General features: G+C 41.9%; 1 protein-coding gene across 1 annotated transcript in view; it reads left to right on the top strand.

The window, feature by feature from the left end:
- The window catches only part of snx29 (sorting nexin 29), a 124,183-nt gene that overhangs the window by 56,029 nt on the left and 51,168 nt on the right, over positions 1-16,986 (top strand). Inside the window, exons 16-18 of the mRNA XM_036534491.1 lie at positions 10,546-10,662; positions 15,620-15,675; positions 16,429-16,510. Coding sequence (XP_036390384.1) covers positions 10,546-10,662; positions 15,620-15,675; positions 16,429-16,510 — 255 coding nt within the window. The remainder of the gene's footprint in view (positions 1-10,545; positions 10,663-15,619; positions 15,676-16,428; positions 16,511-16,986) is intronic.

Here is a 16,986-nt window from a genome sequence, read left to right as displayed (position 1 = left end):
CAGCCCAGGGCCCCGGCCACTAGGGGGCCCCGGGAACAGCAGTTTGCATTGAATTTTTGAATGGGGTTTTATGGTGTTTTGATTTTATACTGAACATTTTGGTCCGGTTTCCCACCTGTAGAGTAGCCTTATTAGTGTCAGTGAGAGTGGTGTTTGTAGGCTAGTCACTTCACAGCGATGTCTCACGAGGCTATTAGAAAATACGATAGCAGTGCTAAAAAGAGAAAACAAGCTCAACAAAAAAAGGAGAGAAATTAAGAAACACTCAGCAAAATACCCAAGCTTACATCCCTTTTCAAAAAGAATTTAGGTGATCCCCAAGACCATGATAGTACTCCCAATGTGGGGTCTGGCACAACCTTGTCACCCGTCTCCCCAGAATCGGTGCTTGAAGAGGTACGCGAGCCTATCTTGCCATCGTCGAGTGCCTCCATTGATGTAGATGCTTTAGCTGACACCGACTCTTCTTCAAAGGTAACCCCTCAAATAAAGAGCCTTTGCCAGCCACTGACGTTGCATGTTAGGGTCCTACTACAGAGGGGTTGCACAGTTACTGGGTTAACAAAGGAGTGAAAGCATCCTTATCATGCCAGAATAAAGACATTTCCTTTACAGCATCCGAGCGCGTGTATAAAAACCAGACAAGGTTCAGGTAACATGACGTGAATATTTCGAGAGCACTGTAATATAAGAGTCGGTACTCTTTGACGGCTTTCGATACATTACAACGTAATGTTTTCAATTGGAGGTCTCATTCTGTAGCATATTCACTTTCTACTTCTGATGTCCTTTGTCATAGGCCTGTTTGTTGAATTTGCGGTGTGTCTTTATTGTTGCCAGGTCTTTGGTCGCGTCAGTGTGCTTTTAGTTTTCCAGTTGAAAATTGTGGACATAGGGCCAGGGGAGACGTGTTAGCCCTGGGCCACAGGGAGGCTTAATGCGGCCCCATTTCACCTATAGTTCAGTTTCACCTGGGTACAGACCTGGACATACAGCAGAGATGTGTCTAGCCTGTCCTCTGCCCTTTCTCTCACTATTAAAATGATCTCCCCTGTGTGATGCTGAGACCTGATCCCAGGGGAAATTTTCATGGCCCTAAAAGCTGTGAACGAAAGGGAAATGTGATGGAGTGTTATCATGGGAACACAGATGCTCATATTCCATGCATGCAGTGATGACCACCAGGGCCTTCTCTGCTCAGATGTGCTCCTGTGAGCCAGGACAGCTAGCTAGCTTAAACAGATGTAGTTTCTAGGTGAGATGTCCAGGCAAGAGGTGAGAAATATGCTGTCAGCTAGCTAGCTAGCTTTGACATCTAAACTGACAGATGTTTTTAATTAAATTTGCATCTTAAAGCTAGCAAGTTTGTGTTATTTTAGCTTCCCAATATGGCTGTTTGCTGTCAGTATAAAATTCTGCATGTAAAAAATGTTTTTTTTGTGGTTAGCACAAAAAAAAATTACCAGACAAGCCCTAGCATGCAGGTGCAAATAATAGTTTATCCATAGTGTTATTGTGGTTTTCGTTGCGAATCACATCCCATGAAAACTAGTTTGTTGTATGATCTAAAACTTCTGCCTTATAGGATAACCTCCAGATAAAATGCAAACAGTGTTTGAAAATGAAACTACAGGGAGAATATGTATAGATTGCTGCTTGGATGAAGGGAACAGCTTTTGGCTGTTGTATATTTTGAGGAAGACAAGAAGCTACTGGAATACAGCATGCCTAAAAGGAGGAGCTGTCTGAGCAATGAACATGTATGAGTCACATGCTGTGCCGACCTCTCCTAGTCCCGGGAGCCTGGTGTCATGTGGGACACGGAGATTGGATACCCCTGGTGTCAGTCAGTGTGGGAGAGGGAGTTCGGAGCTGCCTGTGTGCTGAGGGGATGCCTGGAGAAAGGGGGAGGGGGGCCACGGAGAACTGACAGAACAGTGATGTGGGCCAAAGTACCTTGTGGGAGCTGGGCGCATGGAGTATATTCCCTTTGATCTCAGGGGCTCATTAACATTGAAACATATGAAAAACCAAACAATTAATATTCCTTCCGGCCCCTGGGGTGAGAGGGAACGTCGATGCGTGCTCCCTCCGGTGTGTGGGTTGGATCCTTTTTCACACATCCAACAGCCCGCATGCACGCGTGATAGCTCCCCTTTCTCCCATAGCCTGCGAGCCTAGGTCCATGAAAGGCTTCTCTCATTATACGGCCCATCTCTGATCTGCGTCAAGGGGAACATAAAGGTGGGTCGAGGAGCATGGGAAATAAGTCCAGTGACAGAGAGGCGAGCCATTCCTTACATAAAAAAGAAAGAATAAAGTAGTAGCTTAGATCTGAGGGGGTGGGGTGGGGGGTTACGTAGCCTTCAGCAGAAACCCTGATCTCGATACTTGAATAATATTTGTTTATTCTAACATTCCATTGATCATTACCTTGTCTGAATAAATAGTAGAAGGGGGCCTTTGGGGTTGTGCACATTGGCAGCATCTTCCTGACAGGGTTATGTATACAGAAATATTGGTGAGTTCAGGGCATAATTAAATGAATATGGCTGTTCAGCGGTAATGCTCTCCTTATGAAATGAACACATCTGTGAAACAGATTTATTCATAATGTAAATATGTCTGCAGGAACATGTTAAGTACACAATATCTTGGCACATGCAGTGATCGTGAGACTCCCATATGGTATGCCATGACTAAATGCATATGCCTTGGTTTGATTTCATGGCTCTTATCCTGGTTTAAGAAATTTATTCCCTGGCCTTTTCTCCCTGGTGTAATCAGCCTTATTTAAAAAGCAATACTGTGTTGTGTACTTACACCGGTTGCTGTAAAGTGTGTGACATTCCCCTCAAAGGCACCTAGCCTGATTAAAAAGCTATTCAAATCTGCTCTAATGTTTTTTTTTTCCCCAGACAGTCCAAGGCATTGCCTGTAGGTCCCAATCTCCTTTTCAGTTACATGGATTTTGCTTGCTCCTTCAATTCAAAGGTCCACTGATTCATCCTACAACTTTATGTGCAGCTCCTTCAGGAAAGATACTCATTATTAGGAATATAGAATACCAAATGCCCATTGATCAGCTGTATGTTTGTTAAAGGATTGGTCTGGTCAGTGTCTGCCATTTTATATGTATGAAATTTTACCTTACTGATTTTGAACCATACTTTTAAAATACATTTAGCCCAGACCAGAATCCTCTCTTGACTGTCAGTGATGTGCCGTAAGTGGATGTAGAAAAATTGTATGTTTGGGGAATGACCCTAGCCAATTTTTGGATCATTAACACATTCTACTCTTCAATGTGTTGATGTATTTTTAAGTATGCTCCTCAAAATTCAGACATTCAAAATGAGGAATAGGCTGTGTTCTGCAGGGGTAAACTTAGTGGGGGGAAAAAACTAGGGGTGAGAGGATACAATGTCATACAAAAAAAATGCACATGCGCAGCAAGTGATAAAATTTTGTGAAGGTGAAGGGTCTCCTGCTCTGCCCTACCACAGAAGTCCTGGCAGCCACCTCCAGTTCCCTGGTGAGCTCTGCTCTCCCACAGACCCCCGTTCTGTCGTGAGGCCTGATGAGGGCTCTTGTTACTGGCAGCCAAACGCCATCATTAGCCAGGCTTCTCAACAGATGAAAATACAAGCCCACTGCTGCGTATGGAGTAGGCTTCACTTGAGTAAGCAAGAAGGACTGTAATTAATATCATACAGAGCTAGATTTGCTTTGTTAGCTTGTTTATACAGTCCAGTGTCCCCCCCTCTCTGTGTGTAACTCCCCCTCAGCTTGCTGCCCAGGGCCATAAATATTAGAGCATTATGGGAAGTTTTTTCAGGTTGAAACGTTTTGCTGGACTCCACAACCAGCAGTGGATATTCTTTGCTTATTTTAGTGTTTCTGCATCATGTTTTCATTCATTACTCTTATTTATATTTGGTATGCCTGCTTTATTCTCTTTCAGTGTTCTTGTCACACACTTGAGGAGGAGTTATTTTTCACATTTCAAGCTGAGTGATTACTGGATGCTTTTGGCTGCTGTGAGAACTGTGTTAGTGTAGTTACCCTGTTTCTTCTCTCTCACAGCTTGCTCTCTCTTTCTCTCTCTCTCTCTCTCTCTCTCTCTCTCACACACACACACACACACACACACACAAACACGCATGCATGCATAAACACATGCTTGCTTGATCTCTGCTGAGGGTTTGTGCCACTAAGTCTTCCCCTGCAGCAGAAGTTAAAAAATCCAGTGTAAAAAAGCAGCAGTGGCAAATTGAGAAGCTGCTGAAAGCAAGTTGTGATAATTACTAGTTGGCAAAGAACACTGGAGGTCTGACTAATTAGACCCCTGATTCATTTTTTATATATTCCTACTGTAGCGGTGATTATGTGTAGCGTGTGCGTGTTCCCCAGCGCAGTGTTTTTCTCTATGAAATTAAAACTGGGGCCTTATACTTCATCTTGACAGCTATTTCCTTGTTTTGATACAATGGCCATCTGTTCTGTCACTGCAGCTGTTTATTCTTCTGACTTTTATTAGGTGATAGTTGCAGAGCATACTGTTTGATGTTTTAAATATTATTGCAGTTAGCAATAATACAAACCGCTTTGAAACTGCCGTTGAAATCTCCGTCTGTGCTAACTGAAGTTCAGATGTTAGTAGGGATTGTGAATTGCAAAACACTCGTTCCGTATCGATTTTTTTGGTTTTGTTCTCGCTGACGTAAAAACCAAGAGATACACACTTTAATCCTGCTTGTATGAAAAGAGGAAGCGGCATGCTCTGATAAACTTCCAAAAGAACTAGCTCACTGAATTCCTTTGCTTTATTTACGATGATGTGAACAAACTCATGTGTATTCTGTATCACTAACTGAATTAATTGCTCTGACAATTGACAGCATAGTTCCTAACTGAATAATTGCTGCATGTGAGGTCTTCATATCCTCCTGTATCTGTGTTCAGCATGATGCGCTAGTGAATACTTGGAAAAGTAAATGCATTTGCATTTGGTCTGTGAACTCATTTTGTAATAAATATGCATTTCTCAACTTATCAAAAGAGGCATTGGTGTGGGCATTGGTGTGTTCTTAACTTTGGTGGGGAAGTGCTCAAGCATATTGACATTGTTAGTTGCACTAATAACAAATGCATTGTCAGTAGTAACATGCTCGTCGTCATTGTTATTTGCATTAGTGTTATCAGTATGTTGGGCTGAGGTTGTGTATTGGAAGTTCTGCCGTGCGGGACTGCTAGTGGTAGTAGTTAGCTAATTGTGTCGATGATGAAAGCTGGCCAGTTACTCCCAGCAGAGATCCAATTGAAAAGACGTGGCCCACACCTCGCCTGGCACAGTTGTCTCTGAGAGCGGACACTCCAGTTATGCCAGTGATTTAGATGGTAATCCTCCCCGTTCCTCTCCTTCAGCCCTCCAGCCTCCCTGCCGACTCGGAGCTGTAGGTAAACTGCTGTCAGGACGCGTATCCCAGGCACACAGATCTCGCCGCTTCCTCCTCTCTCCAGCTCCACCCTGTGCCTCTGGTGCTTCAGACTTAGCGTCACCTGCCTTCTCTGGTTTCACTTCAAGCCTGTTTCCCATCCAGTAACCTACAGTTTACTACAGGTCACACTTGCTTACTGTTTTTTGCTTAGAATGTTGTTTTCCTACTCCAAGCGCTTACTTCAGCATAAGAACTCAGAATGTCAGACAGGGAGAAAGGGAGAAACTGTCAGCATCACTCGTATGAGAGTACCATAGAACATGGCAAGGCTACTTTTCCAGTATGCCACAGAGAGAATGTTAGGATTTAATCAGAAGTTCTATGCATTTTTTTTTCGACACAGCCCACCTAACGTAAAAAACAGAAACTATGCCATTAGCCTTTAGATTCAGATTAAGTCAAGCTTGGCTTTGATAGTTTGTTTCTTTACGCTGTGTGTGTGAATCGTTGCTCAAGCGTTGTAGAGGGTTGTGTCTTACTTTGTGGTTTCATGTAATAATAAAACATTTAGATGCACTGAAATATTCATTGCTGCACCCAGGGAGATGGACCTTTTGATATTATCAAAGGAGCCTGAGTAAACAAACAGCGGGCAGAAAAACTGGGCTTCCTCTGTTTGGGCAGCTGGCTTGAGGTACTTTTGTATTAGAAAAAAACCCAAAAATATAAAGATGCATGCACACACGTACGCACGTACACACCTTTCCTTTCAGCCTTGTTCTCCTGTTATCTGAGCTTCCCCTGAGATAAAAACACACTCTTACAATACCAGCCCATCACACTCGAAAAGGAGCCCAGTAGTGGAAATTGCTGCAAATAGCACCTGAAGTGAAGTGGCTGGAAAACCTGTTCTTTTCACCTCAGACTCTTTGACTGCAGAAATGCTGTAGGCAGATGCTTTTATACGCATCATTATCATAACTGCCTTTACTGTCTCCAGAATGTTTAATTATGGCAAATCTGCTAAAGAAGAAGATAGATACATTTATTTATGCTAGTCACTCACCTCTGTCCTGTGTTATTCTCTTTAATGTGATGGCACTCAAGCAGAAATACAAATGTATGCTAATCTGCTTTATTTTTAAACGATTGCGTATGTCAAGAAACTGTCAGTTTTTTTCCCTTTTGATGCACAGATTGAAGATTAAAAGGAAGAAGCTGCCGGAAGGATGGAATTGATGGTGCAAACTCCCTCTGTTGAGCGGAGGGATACAAAAGGAATAGAGCAAAAGCTGAAGTGGTCATTTTCTGAAAGTGAGCTGAAATAATAGAGGCTTAATATTCCTCTGAATGGAAGCTGAGCTCCTTTCGTATTTAGGGGAAGTGGAAACGGCAGCACGTGGCCTCCGAGTTGCTGAAAATACCCTGCATGTGCTGGAATAAATATGAGAAGCAGTGGAATAACAAACTGATGAGCTCTCGTGCCGAGAATTAATTGCGTTCTGTCACGCTTAAAATTAATTCCCATTTTTGCGATATCCTATTTGAAAGTTAGACAGCAAATAAATAAACAAGATGAATGAATGCTCAGAGCACCACACCTCTAATATGTTTGTGTTCCAAAGGTATTTTTCCTTTGTTGCACTAAGGAAAGTCCGCTCGCGGCCGTGGTGGTGCAGGCACTCTGCATGGAAGTTGGGTGGTGCCTGCATCTGCAACGGTCCCAGGCAGTTTTTGGAAATGTTCACTGGAAGGTGCCAGTAGACCTGGCACATGGTTTCTGGGCTGCTCTGAATGATTCAGGTCCTTAAAATTTAACTGGTTACAACACTTGTAAGCATTACTGTGATTTTATGAAGCAGATCCTGGCTCTTGTTCTGTACTTTGGGGATTGCATTGGTCATTTGTGTAGCACATACAATGTGAAAGCTGTTGTTGCCTAGACTATGCTTAACAGGAACCTTCCTCAGAATTTCATGATTATATGCAGTGCTGCTTTTCTCTGTTACGTTTTATATTACTATCTGCTGCATTTTGCATAGAAAATGCTGTATTTGTTTAAGGCATGAGCGTTCGTCATGAAGATTAAAGCACGCTACCGAAAATGGAACAATGCAGGACGCCTCAGCCCAGCAGTGAGAACACAGTGACAGTTTTTGAAATGATACATCTGCAGCTGGGGCTGATCGGGGTTCAGACCCTGGGATTGAGGTTGAGGGGCTTTCTGTGTGCCCTTTGGTCCTCCTAAGAACGAGAGCAACTGTATACCTTCATCAGTGGCCAGCAGGGAAAAGCTACAAGCTCGTATTTGTCGAAAGGCCCCCTGTCGTTTCCAGTTAGCAGTAATGGAAGACATCAATGCTATCAAACTGTTATCCAAGCATGCTTTAGGGGTGCACATGGTGAGATGAATTTCAAAGCAGAATGAGTGGTGTTTTGATGGCACCTTCAAAGCTTTGCATTAATTCTATTTCAGGGCTGGATTTTCATTTTTGCCACCGATTTATTCTTGAATGCACTTTTCATTGTAAAATTACTTTTTATGATGCATAAGAACAGGCTAGTAGGGATAAACTAAATAGTCAGTTATCACATACAGTGCGTCTGATATTAATCTATAATCTGTGATGAATTTTCTCACATTCGGTTAGCAGGGGGTGGATGAATGCCTGGTTGAATGAATGCTTTTTAAACATGCTCAAAAGCAATAATCGTATTTTGAGCAGGCTAAACTCAATTGCTTTCACACTTCATAAGACCACTTGATTGAGCATTTTGCATGAATTCCAGAGTGTAGTATAAAACGTGTAATTTCTTTAGTGCATATATGCTGGCATGAGCTCCTCGGTTCTCTCATGAAGAATTTCCATTATTCACAGTGGAATTTGCTTTGACATTATGATGAAGAAAACAGCCACTGTGTGATCAGAGGACAATATGAATTAGCCAACAGGGTTCTCTGCTTAAGCTTTTGGTCCAGATTGGGGAGCGCATGTTATGACCAAAGTGTAGTACACAGTACAGGAGAACAATACAAATACACTCCAGTGAGGCTATACCCTTTGTATAATTGGACATCTTCTGTTGCTAGTGAACTCGTGTGAGAATTTCTGCAAAATACATGAATGAGTAAATAATGCACAGGCTTTATGTCCTTGCTGACAAGTTTTCCATTTGTAATGGATATTCTAGGAAGATGCCAGATTTGTTAGCATGTATCCTAATTAACCCCTCTCATCCCCAAGATATCATTGAATTATAGCAACGTGTTTATTTAATGAGAGAATAGGTGTGAAAATGAGTCCAATAGGTCAAATGCATTATTGATAAATTCATGAATTAATGTGGTTTCCTTTTTCTGTTACGACCCTGCAAATGTCTTATGCAGCTGTGATCGCCTACCTTATATTGTAGATCAATATGGTATTCAGTACAGATATGCATTCTGTCCCCTATGAGGATATATGTTTTTTTAAATTTCTAGCTCATTAGTTTCACTTCTGGGACTAAAAGCAGTCAGTGCAGTACCCTGCCCTCGTTCTCTCTGTGCGTGTAGTTAAAAATCCGGGGAAGAGGCTGTGGATGAGCCACAACACTGAAATTGTCAGAAGATTTTCACAGGCAAGCTATTCAGGTACTGGAAGGAACAACGTTTCAAATGTTACTTTTGTCATAGTGCCCCTTTAAGTCCAAAGATATGAATGAAAAATCACTGAAATTATCACAATAATATCACCTTATCGTACAAATTAATGTAAATGACTTTTCATAATTCTTCATTCATTCAACTAAGAAATGGGCCTCTTCCTCGCTGTGTAAGCTTATGCTGGTGATCCAGGATTTCTGTCTGTCTGCGGCAGTCGGTTGATACCTTTGTTGCTATAGCAAATTGTTAACGTATTCTTCTAGCGTAGTTAATCTTTCTAGGTATTGCTCATAGATTTATTAAGATTTTTTTTAAAAAAGGGAACATCAGTTTCTTGATGTTTATTATTGTTGCTTAAGATATGTAAAACCAAAGCGTACCTCAATACACCGTGGTCTTTAAAATTTCCTTGTTAGAAAACTTAATTTTTACAGTTTTGGCATCTCTTAAATCTGATATAACTAATTAGTAGTTAAATCTGATGTACTTCATCTCAGTTGGGTGATCCCATGAGTAAAGTGGGAAAAGGAGTGCATGAGCAGCCTTACTGAGAAAACTGGCACTGAAAAGTAAGAACAGCCTTGGTCTTTGTTGAATGTCTTATGTATTTACACACACACACACACACACACACACGCATACATATACATCTGTAACACAAAATAGCCAAAGATGTATATTTCAGAAATAAGCCTTTGCGAACAATTCTGAAAGAGGCTTCAGTTGCAACAAACATGTCAAAGCTAAAACAATTCAACTGTCATGCAAAATGTCGACTCTGTAAATTTGCTCTGACTTTTTATTTTCATTAACAAATGAATGTTTGCAGCAGCTGTCATCCTTGCTGTTTCCTTTCCTCAACTGTGACCTGTCTTAATCTCTTTGATGGACTCCCTGTCTCCCGGGCTTGATGACAGCTGACAGCCAGCTTGGCAGGACTCGAACCCCAGTTCCCTTTATCACTTCTTGCTATGCAGCTCCTCCTTCCTGAACCTCTAACATGAAATGCTGATTGCCCACTGTCACTCAATAAATGATGTGCTCTGGTAAAACATAAATCAGCTGTACAACACTGGATGTATACAACAATGTGAAATGTTGCATGGATGTAAGCAAAGTATGTAAACATGGATATGTTTTATGATGCCTGTATGCGGTTATTCCATGTTTTGCTGAGACTGTCGATAACCTTTACATTGGAATACTATCAATCACTCCAGTCTGGCTCAGTGGGGCGATGACTAGTATGCAATACCAATAAAAGCTACTAACACAGTGGTTATGGCTTCATCAAGGTGAACTGGATACAGTGAGGTGCATGATTGTGTCCTGTTTGTCCATATAAATGTAATGTTTTGTACCCCGAAAGGGGCCTTGTGCTGGCATGTCGAAACTGGAAACTGGGGGATAGCTGTGCCCAGAGACCCACACTTTTAGAGCTGTCCTTTCCCCTGGCAGGTTGCCGAGATGCACGGCGAGCTGATCGAGTTTAACGAGCGACTGTACCGCTCCCTGATGGCCAAGGACCACCTGATCAGCCAGATGAGACAGGAGCTGATCGACCTGCGGGGCCCGGTGAGTGACCCTCCCCTTCCTCCTCCAGCAAGACACGAGCTCTCTTCCTTGCACACCCTCCACACCCGCCTCTTCAGACCCCCCTATCTCTCGTCTGCAGGCTTTCCCTGCTCAGACTCTGCCGTCCCTCTCCCGTTGTAAAGTCATTCACTGCTCAATAAGTATCAGTTTGTGCCAGGGCCCCGGTGCTGCTAATTCATTCGAATCGTCTATTTGGTGCTTGACGAGACATTGCCCTTTTTCTCACCTGCCTGTTTTTCCATCAGTCAGGCCTTGTTTGGGCACTGCAGGGAAGACTGCCCACTCTGCAGTAAATGAATTAGATTGATGCGTAGCCTGAGGTGAGAAATTGGAACTCTTATCCCCGTCTCCCTCCTATCTGTCAGATTCCCCCCTGCCTTGTGCTGAGCAGCGGCTGATATTTGCTTTTGCATGTGGCCCTTCCGTGCGTTCTGCTCCAGCAGCTCCAGCCAGAGGGCCCGGCAGAAAAGATGGAAATATAGCTTTCAAATATAGGCGCTAATCCCCACCGCTATTATCAAAAGGCCACGTCCAAATCCTTTTGGTATTTGAACAGCAGAAAAGTACATGGTGCAAAGTGGTTGTGGGCTGGGGTTACCTCTTTAATGACGAGAGGGTGTGACAAAGGTGTGTCCGTGCGCTGGGCAATCAGGACATCTGGCACACTTTAAAGCTTTTGCCCCAGCCCCAAGTTTGATGAAACACTAGCTCAAAACTTGCCAGACCCACGCAAATGGTAGATGGTAACTGGACTGCATTTTATGTAGCGCTTTTCTACTCATTTGAGTACCTGAAGCACTATACAGGTTTATGCCTCACATCTACCTACCAGTGGTAGAGGCTGCCATACAAGGTACCAATTGGCCACTGGGAGCAGTTTGGGGTTCAGTGTCTTGCTCAAGGACACTGTGACATTGTGCCAGGAGGAGCCAGATTCAAACCAGGGACCTTCTAATCCCCAGTCAACTGCTCTACCTCCTGAGCCACTGTCGCAACCAGGAGCTTTATGACGTTAAGATGAGAGTAACTATTAATAGGGTTTGTTTATTGTTATATTTTTAAAGGATTTTCACTGGTTGACACATTCATATGGGCACTTAATTTATTATACTTTTACTCATATTCATTTTACTTATATGAAACCCTTCCTCAATAATTCACTCAGTAATGTACCCTACTACCCTACTGGTTCAAAGCCCGGTTTGCCTGTATTATGAATTAAAGTGACAAGAGTGCTGTGTGTGTTCTGGTGTAAAAAGGTTATATTTTATGACAGAATCTAAGCTCATTTACTGTTGACAGCACAATATTATAGCAAACAAAAGGGCATCTGTAAAATGTATAAAGATGGCTTTGAAACCTTACACTTACAGCAGTACAGAGTGATGTGCATGACAGGTTCTGAAGAGAGCAGTAGAGAGCCCTTACAAGTCCAGAAATTCTTGCTAAAATTCTGTGCTGAAATTAGTTGGTACAATTTTTTTTTTGCTACATAGTCAGAATTTTATACCATAGGAAAATCATGTAATGTAAACAAATCTTATCTCATCAAGTTATGCAACCTTTTCAGTGTATGATTGAGAAGATTTATTCAATATATAGGGGAGGGTTTCATGCAGAGATACTACAGTAGTAACAATATTTTGCGTCAGTTCATTATAGCAAAATAAATAATTATAATACATCTGTTATGCAAGTGTGTGGCTTTTTGTTAATATTTAATTTGGGATTCTGAACAAAACATAATTCTTTAATCACAGACCACACAAACCACATGGAGCGATAAATGGAAGTTATAATGCATCCTTGTGACATCAGATAATCAGTTCTGTGTCCTGCAATGATCCATCAACTAATCACATCAGTGTCACCCAGGAAGAGTGTATATAGGTTGATAAGCACAGAGTGACAACCCAAGCGTAGAAGACCATTACCCCAAAGAGTTCAAGTATACCCTGCAAAACCATCATGTTTTCTATGTATGTTGATGCAGCAATGCCCAATTCTGTTTGTGTTATAAACCCTCACTCTTTTAACAAGCGCTGGCCATGAGGCGTGTTAGGCACAACGAATGATGCTGTAGAGCCAAGATCTACTAGCAGAGGTCGTCATATCCGAACACGACAGAGCCTGAATGCAGGAGCAAGCTCCATCTTCCATGACAGGTGGTTGCAGACATTTGTTGCATACCCACAGCAGATCTTTAAAGGCATTTGATGTGTCCCTTTCATTAATTGTTGCTAATAGGGTGACAGCTGCCCTTGTGCGCTTCACAGCTGCTTCATTTCAGCACACCACGGGGTCACTTACACCCATGTCCCAGGTGACTGTCAGTTGTGCCTGGCACCATGTCATGTGTGGCGTCAATCCCAAAACAGCATTCTGAATTTCCTCATAATTTTGTCTCCTTACTTCAGTTTGTGTAATGTAGATATTTTGTTCATCTGAATTACCAATCATAGGTAACAATTACTTAGATGGATATGCAAAGTGTGGCTTGGTTTGCAGTGTACATTACATCACATTATTCAGCATTTAGCAGACACGCTTATCCAGAATGATTTGCACAGGTTACAATTTTTACATGTTATCCATTTATATAGCTGTATATTTACTGAGGCAATTCTGCGTTAAGTATTTACCCAAGGGTACAGCAGCAATGCCCCAGCGGGAAATTGAACCAGCAACTTACTGCTCCACTATGCTACATTTAAAGTTCAAATAATACCTTAGGTTACGGTTTGAGATTTGAATCAAAAGTACCTTCACATGGTGTAGTTTCAGGATCATTTAAATACTATAATGCTGAGCATTCACACCAATCTTCACCCCACATCTAATGGTCACAGCCCTGTCACACCCACTCCCCTATGAAGAAAAGTGAGGTGAAAATAGCAATTTTGACTCAGCTGTCAATTTTCCTGTTCAGTGCACAAACAACTTGTGTGTTGCATCCTGTATAACTGCGCTGGCTTTTAGCATCTTCTTTAATTAGCAGGGCCCAGCTCTATGAGTGGCTTTGTTAAATTTGGTCCCCTCTGCTAGACTTTTACTTGAGGTTCATCAGCAGGAGAGGAGACCTTGGTGTTATTTGGCTTGCGTGGAGAGAGGCCTGGCACATGTGAAGCAGGACCCTGGGGGGCCCCTGATTACACTCTGCTTATACCCCTGTTAGACAGAGTGTGCTGAAACAGGCACGTTCACATGCTAGGCCAAGGATGACAGCAGAGAGGAACGCATAGCAGGAGCTCTAATGAATGTAACTAGCAAAAAAATAAATAAATTAATAAAATGAAGGTGATATCTTATGAGAACTGTTGAGAAAATGAATCTGTCACCACTCTGTGCTTTTTTTAATCAAAGAGGGATTAACTACAAGAGGTTCTATTGATAAGTCATAGATTTGAGCAAATAATTGGATTTTAGAAGCCGATTGACTGGGGGATGTAATTGAAGCAGAGCATGGAAATGTCACTTAGGATTGCTCCTCTGTTCATCTCATTGTTTACCTTCTCTGTTCCCTTAAGTCTCCAAAAAAGGCTTTCATTCTGTCATTCTATGAAACACTCAGATTTTGATGGAAAATAACAAAAATGTATTCCTGGATGTGGCTTGAATTAGCTAGAGGATTCTTGCAAGTGCCTCAAACCATTCCCCCTGGTCTGTATAATATGCACTTGATAAATGTTTCAAAATATAGAATTCATTTGGCCCGAGATCCCTATGGCAATGTCTTGCACGCTGGTTTGTGGTTCCATTTCACAGTCCCCAAGTCCTTGCTATCATTGTACATCACTGCCATTGCCTTGCCTGTAGTTACAGTAATGAGCTCCCAATGCCTTTATTGCCTTATGTGATGTAAAGGCTCCCCAGGGGCATATTTACAGGAGTTTATGTATTGATAATCATTATTTTGATAAAGGAAGCTACTGGAATGTAGTTTATTTCTACAGAGATGCAGATCTAGTAACTCTCTGGGTTCACCTTCATTCAGGTATCCAAAAAACCTTGATGCAGTTTTTGGCAGTGACGCCTCACATATATATGCTTTTAGTTCCACATTACTTTTATGCAGCATTGCACACAGTATAAGATGGGTTTAAAATACTTTCTTTAATGCACACATGAGAGCAGTAAAAAAGATAATCAAAGCAAAAAGGTGTCATGTGGGTGTGGTGCCTGATCCCTCTCTCCTGGCTCCGATTTGGGAGTTGCTCATAGCACATTTATGAGCACAGGTGTAGGAGTGCCTGGTGCCTGTGAGAATGTCAGCATGGGGCACAGACACCTTGTCCCACTCTGCATGCAGCCTCTCTCATTAGTCAGGAGAGGAGCTCCTGGTCCGCCTTCGGCAGACTCTGAACTCCATAGTCAATAACAACAATGACCCTGTTTGGCCGTTTCAGCATTCTGTTCTTACTACAAGAAAGTTATACTGTAGGTCACCACATACAACAGACCATTACACAGGATACATGTTTAAAAACATTTTAATTAACATTTCATTTTGAAATGAAAATAAAAGCACATTAGTATAATTAACTGTACTGTGCAAACATTCTATGAAATCAGTACTTGAGATAGCAGATAAGTTGGGAGGTTACCTTGACAATAAATTGTAAATAGTCCCATTAGACCTGCTCCAGAGGACTCTCTGGGGTGGATACTGTGGCACTCTGTAAGTGACTGATGTTGGAGGACAAAAGCATTCTTTTCTGTGACAGTTGGTTACTGTTGATGGTTGGTATGCACTGATGACTCACCCAGTGGTCAAAAGTTATAGCGCATTCAGACTTGTGGTAGGCTCACACATATTTCTCACAGATATTTTCCATGGCCAGAAAGCATTAATACGTCATGAGTTCTTTCTGTTGTTTCCGAAGGTAAGTACCTTGAGGTTGAGCAGTTTGACGTTTCTCTGTTTTTTTGATTTAAGGTTCCAGGCGACTTGAGCCAGACCTCTGATGACCCAAGTTTATCGGATTTTGAAACGTAAGATGCTTTGTTCTGTAACACCTGAGCTGTGGGCTGGCTGGCGATGTTGTCAGGCGTTCATCTGAATGTGAATTTTGTGATAGTGAATGAGCACCTGAGCTGACCAGCTGACACATATTACACTGTCCTGCTATGCGTGCAAAGGAGCCATTAGCTCCTAATAGGTTATGATTGATGCATATAAAAACTGAAGTTGAATGGGAACCAGGTTTTTTTTTTTTTTTGCACTAATGCAGAAGTGACCATACTTTGAAAACCTTTACAGGCTGGATGATTACAGTGTTTGCTGCATATATAGGTTAGGACACCAAAGTGCAGGTGTATATACTGTAGTCCTTTCTTGCTGTATTACAAGGAATCAAGGCATCCAATGTCACCAAATAAGTCTTATCCCACTACGGTTAGTAGATGTTCACTCTGTGGTGTCAGCCTTTAATTTTAGCATAATTCATAATTTTAGCAGTTGTAATTGATAAACCATTTAAACATACTATCAAATAGGTCAGAGGTCTCAAAGTCAGAGCATCACTGAGTTTTCTGTTCATGTATTATGAAGCAAAGTGACAGACCCTTACAGATACAATCCTTACATTATGTGTTCTTAGAAAGCTTGTTTTGGTCTTTGATGGGATTATAAGGGGTGAAAAATGGAAGGTCACTCCTCTAGCTTGTCATGCTCTTTGTGCATCACGTGTGCTTGCACATCCGTTGAGATTGGCTTTTTTTCTGTATGTTTGTGTCATTGTTTAGGGCTCACCGTGCCCTGATCAATGTGTGGATCCCCTCTGTGTTTCTGCGAGGACGGGCCGCCAATGCCTACCATGTGTACCAGGTAAGAGTCCTCTCATGTTGTCCTTTCTGGATATATTATTGAGTTGCTGGGCTGGATGCAAATCCGTTGGATAGGGAAATTTAAGGGGAATGGTAACTAACGATACTGTTGTATTTACGTCATTTGTAAATCTGCAAGGTTCGATTTGTTACGTGTTGGTTTTGAACACACATTCAGTTAAACATTCCACAGAAATGCTTTACATGTTTGCTCAAAATTGCAATTAATGGTTACATCGATGGGTTTAATTATATATCAAGGTTATTTTTTGTATGAGCTCCAAGAGAGCTGCACATGAAACAGAACAACTCTCGACATGTGTACGTTTAACAGGAATAATGAAATGATCCTGAGTAATAAACACATGGGAGAAGAACTGGGTGTATTTTGAGGGTTTCAACTGGTGCAGTTTGAGAGCTTTTTTTTAACAATCTGATCATTTTGTCCCAATAGTAAAGTTCTGATGGTGATTTATA

The sequence above is a fragment of the Megalops cyprinoides genome, chromosome 1, assembly GCF_013368585.1.
Source record: "Megalops cyprinoides isolate fMegCyp1 chromosome 1, fMegCyp1.pri, whole genome shotgun sequence".
NCBI lineage: Eukaryota > Metazoa > Chordata > Actinopteri > Elopiformes > Megalopidae > Megalops > Megalops cyprinoides.
This window is presented reverse-complemented; position numbering and strand designations above follow the sequence as displayed.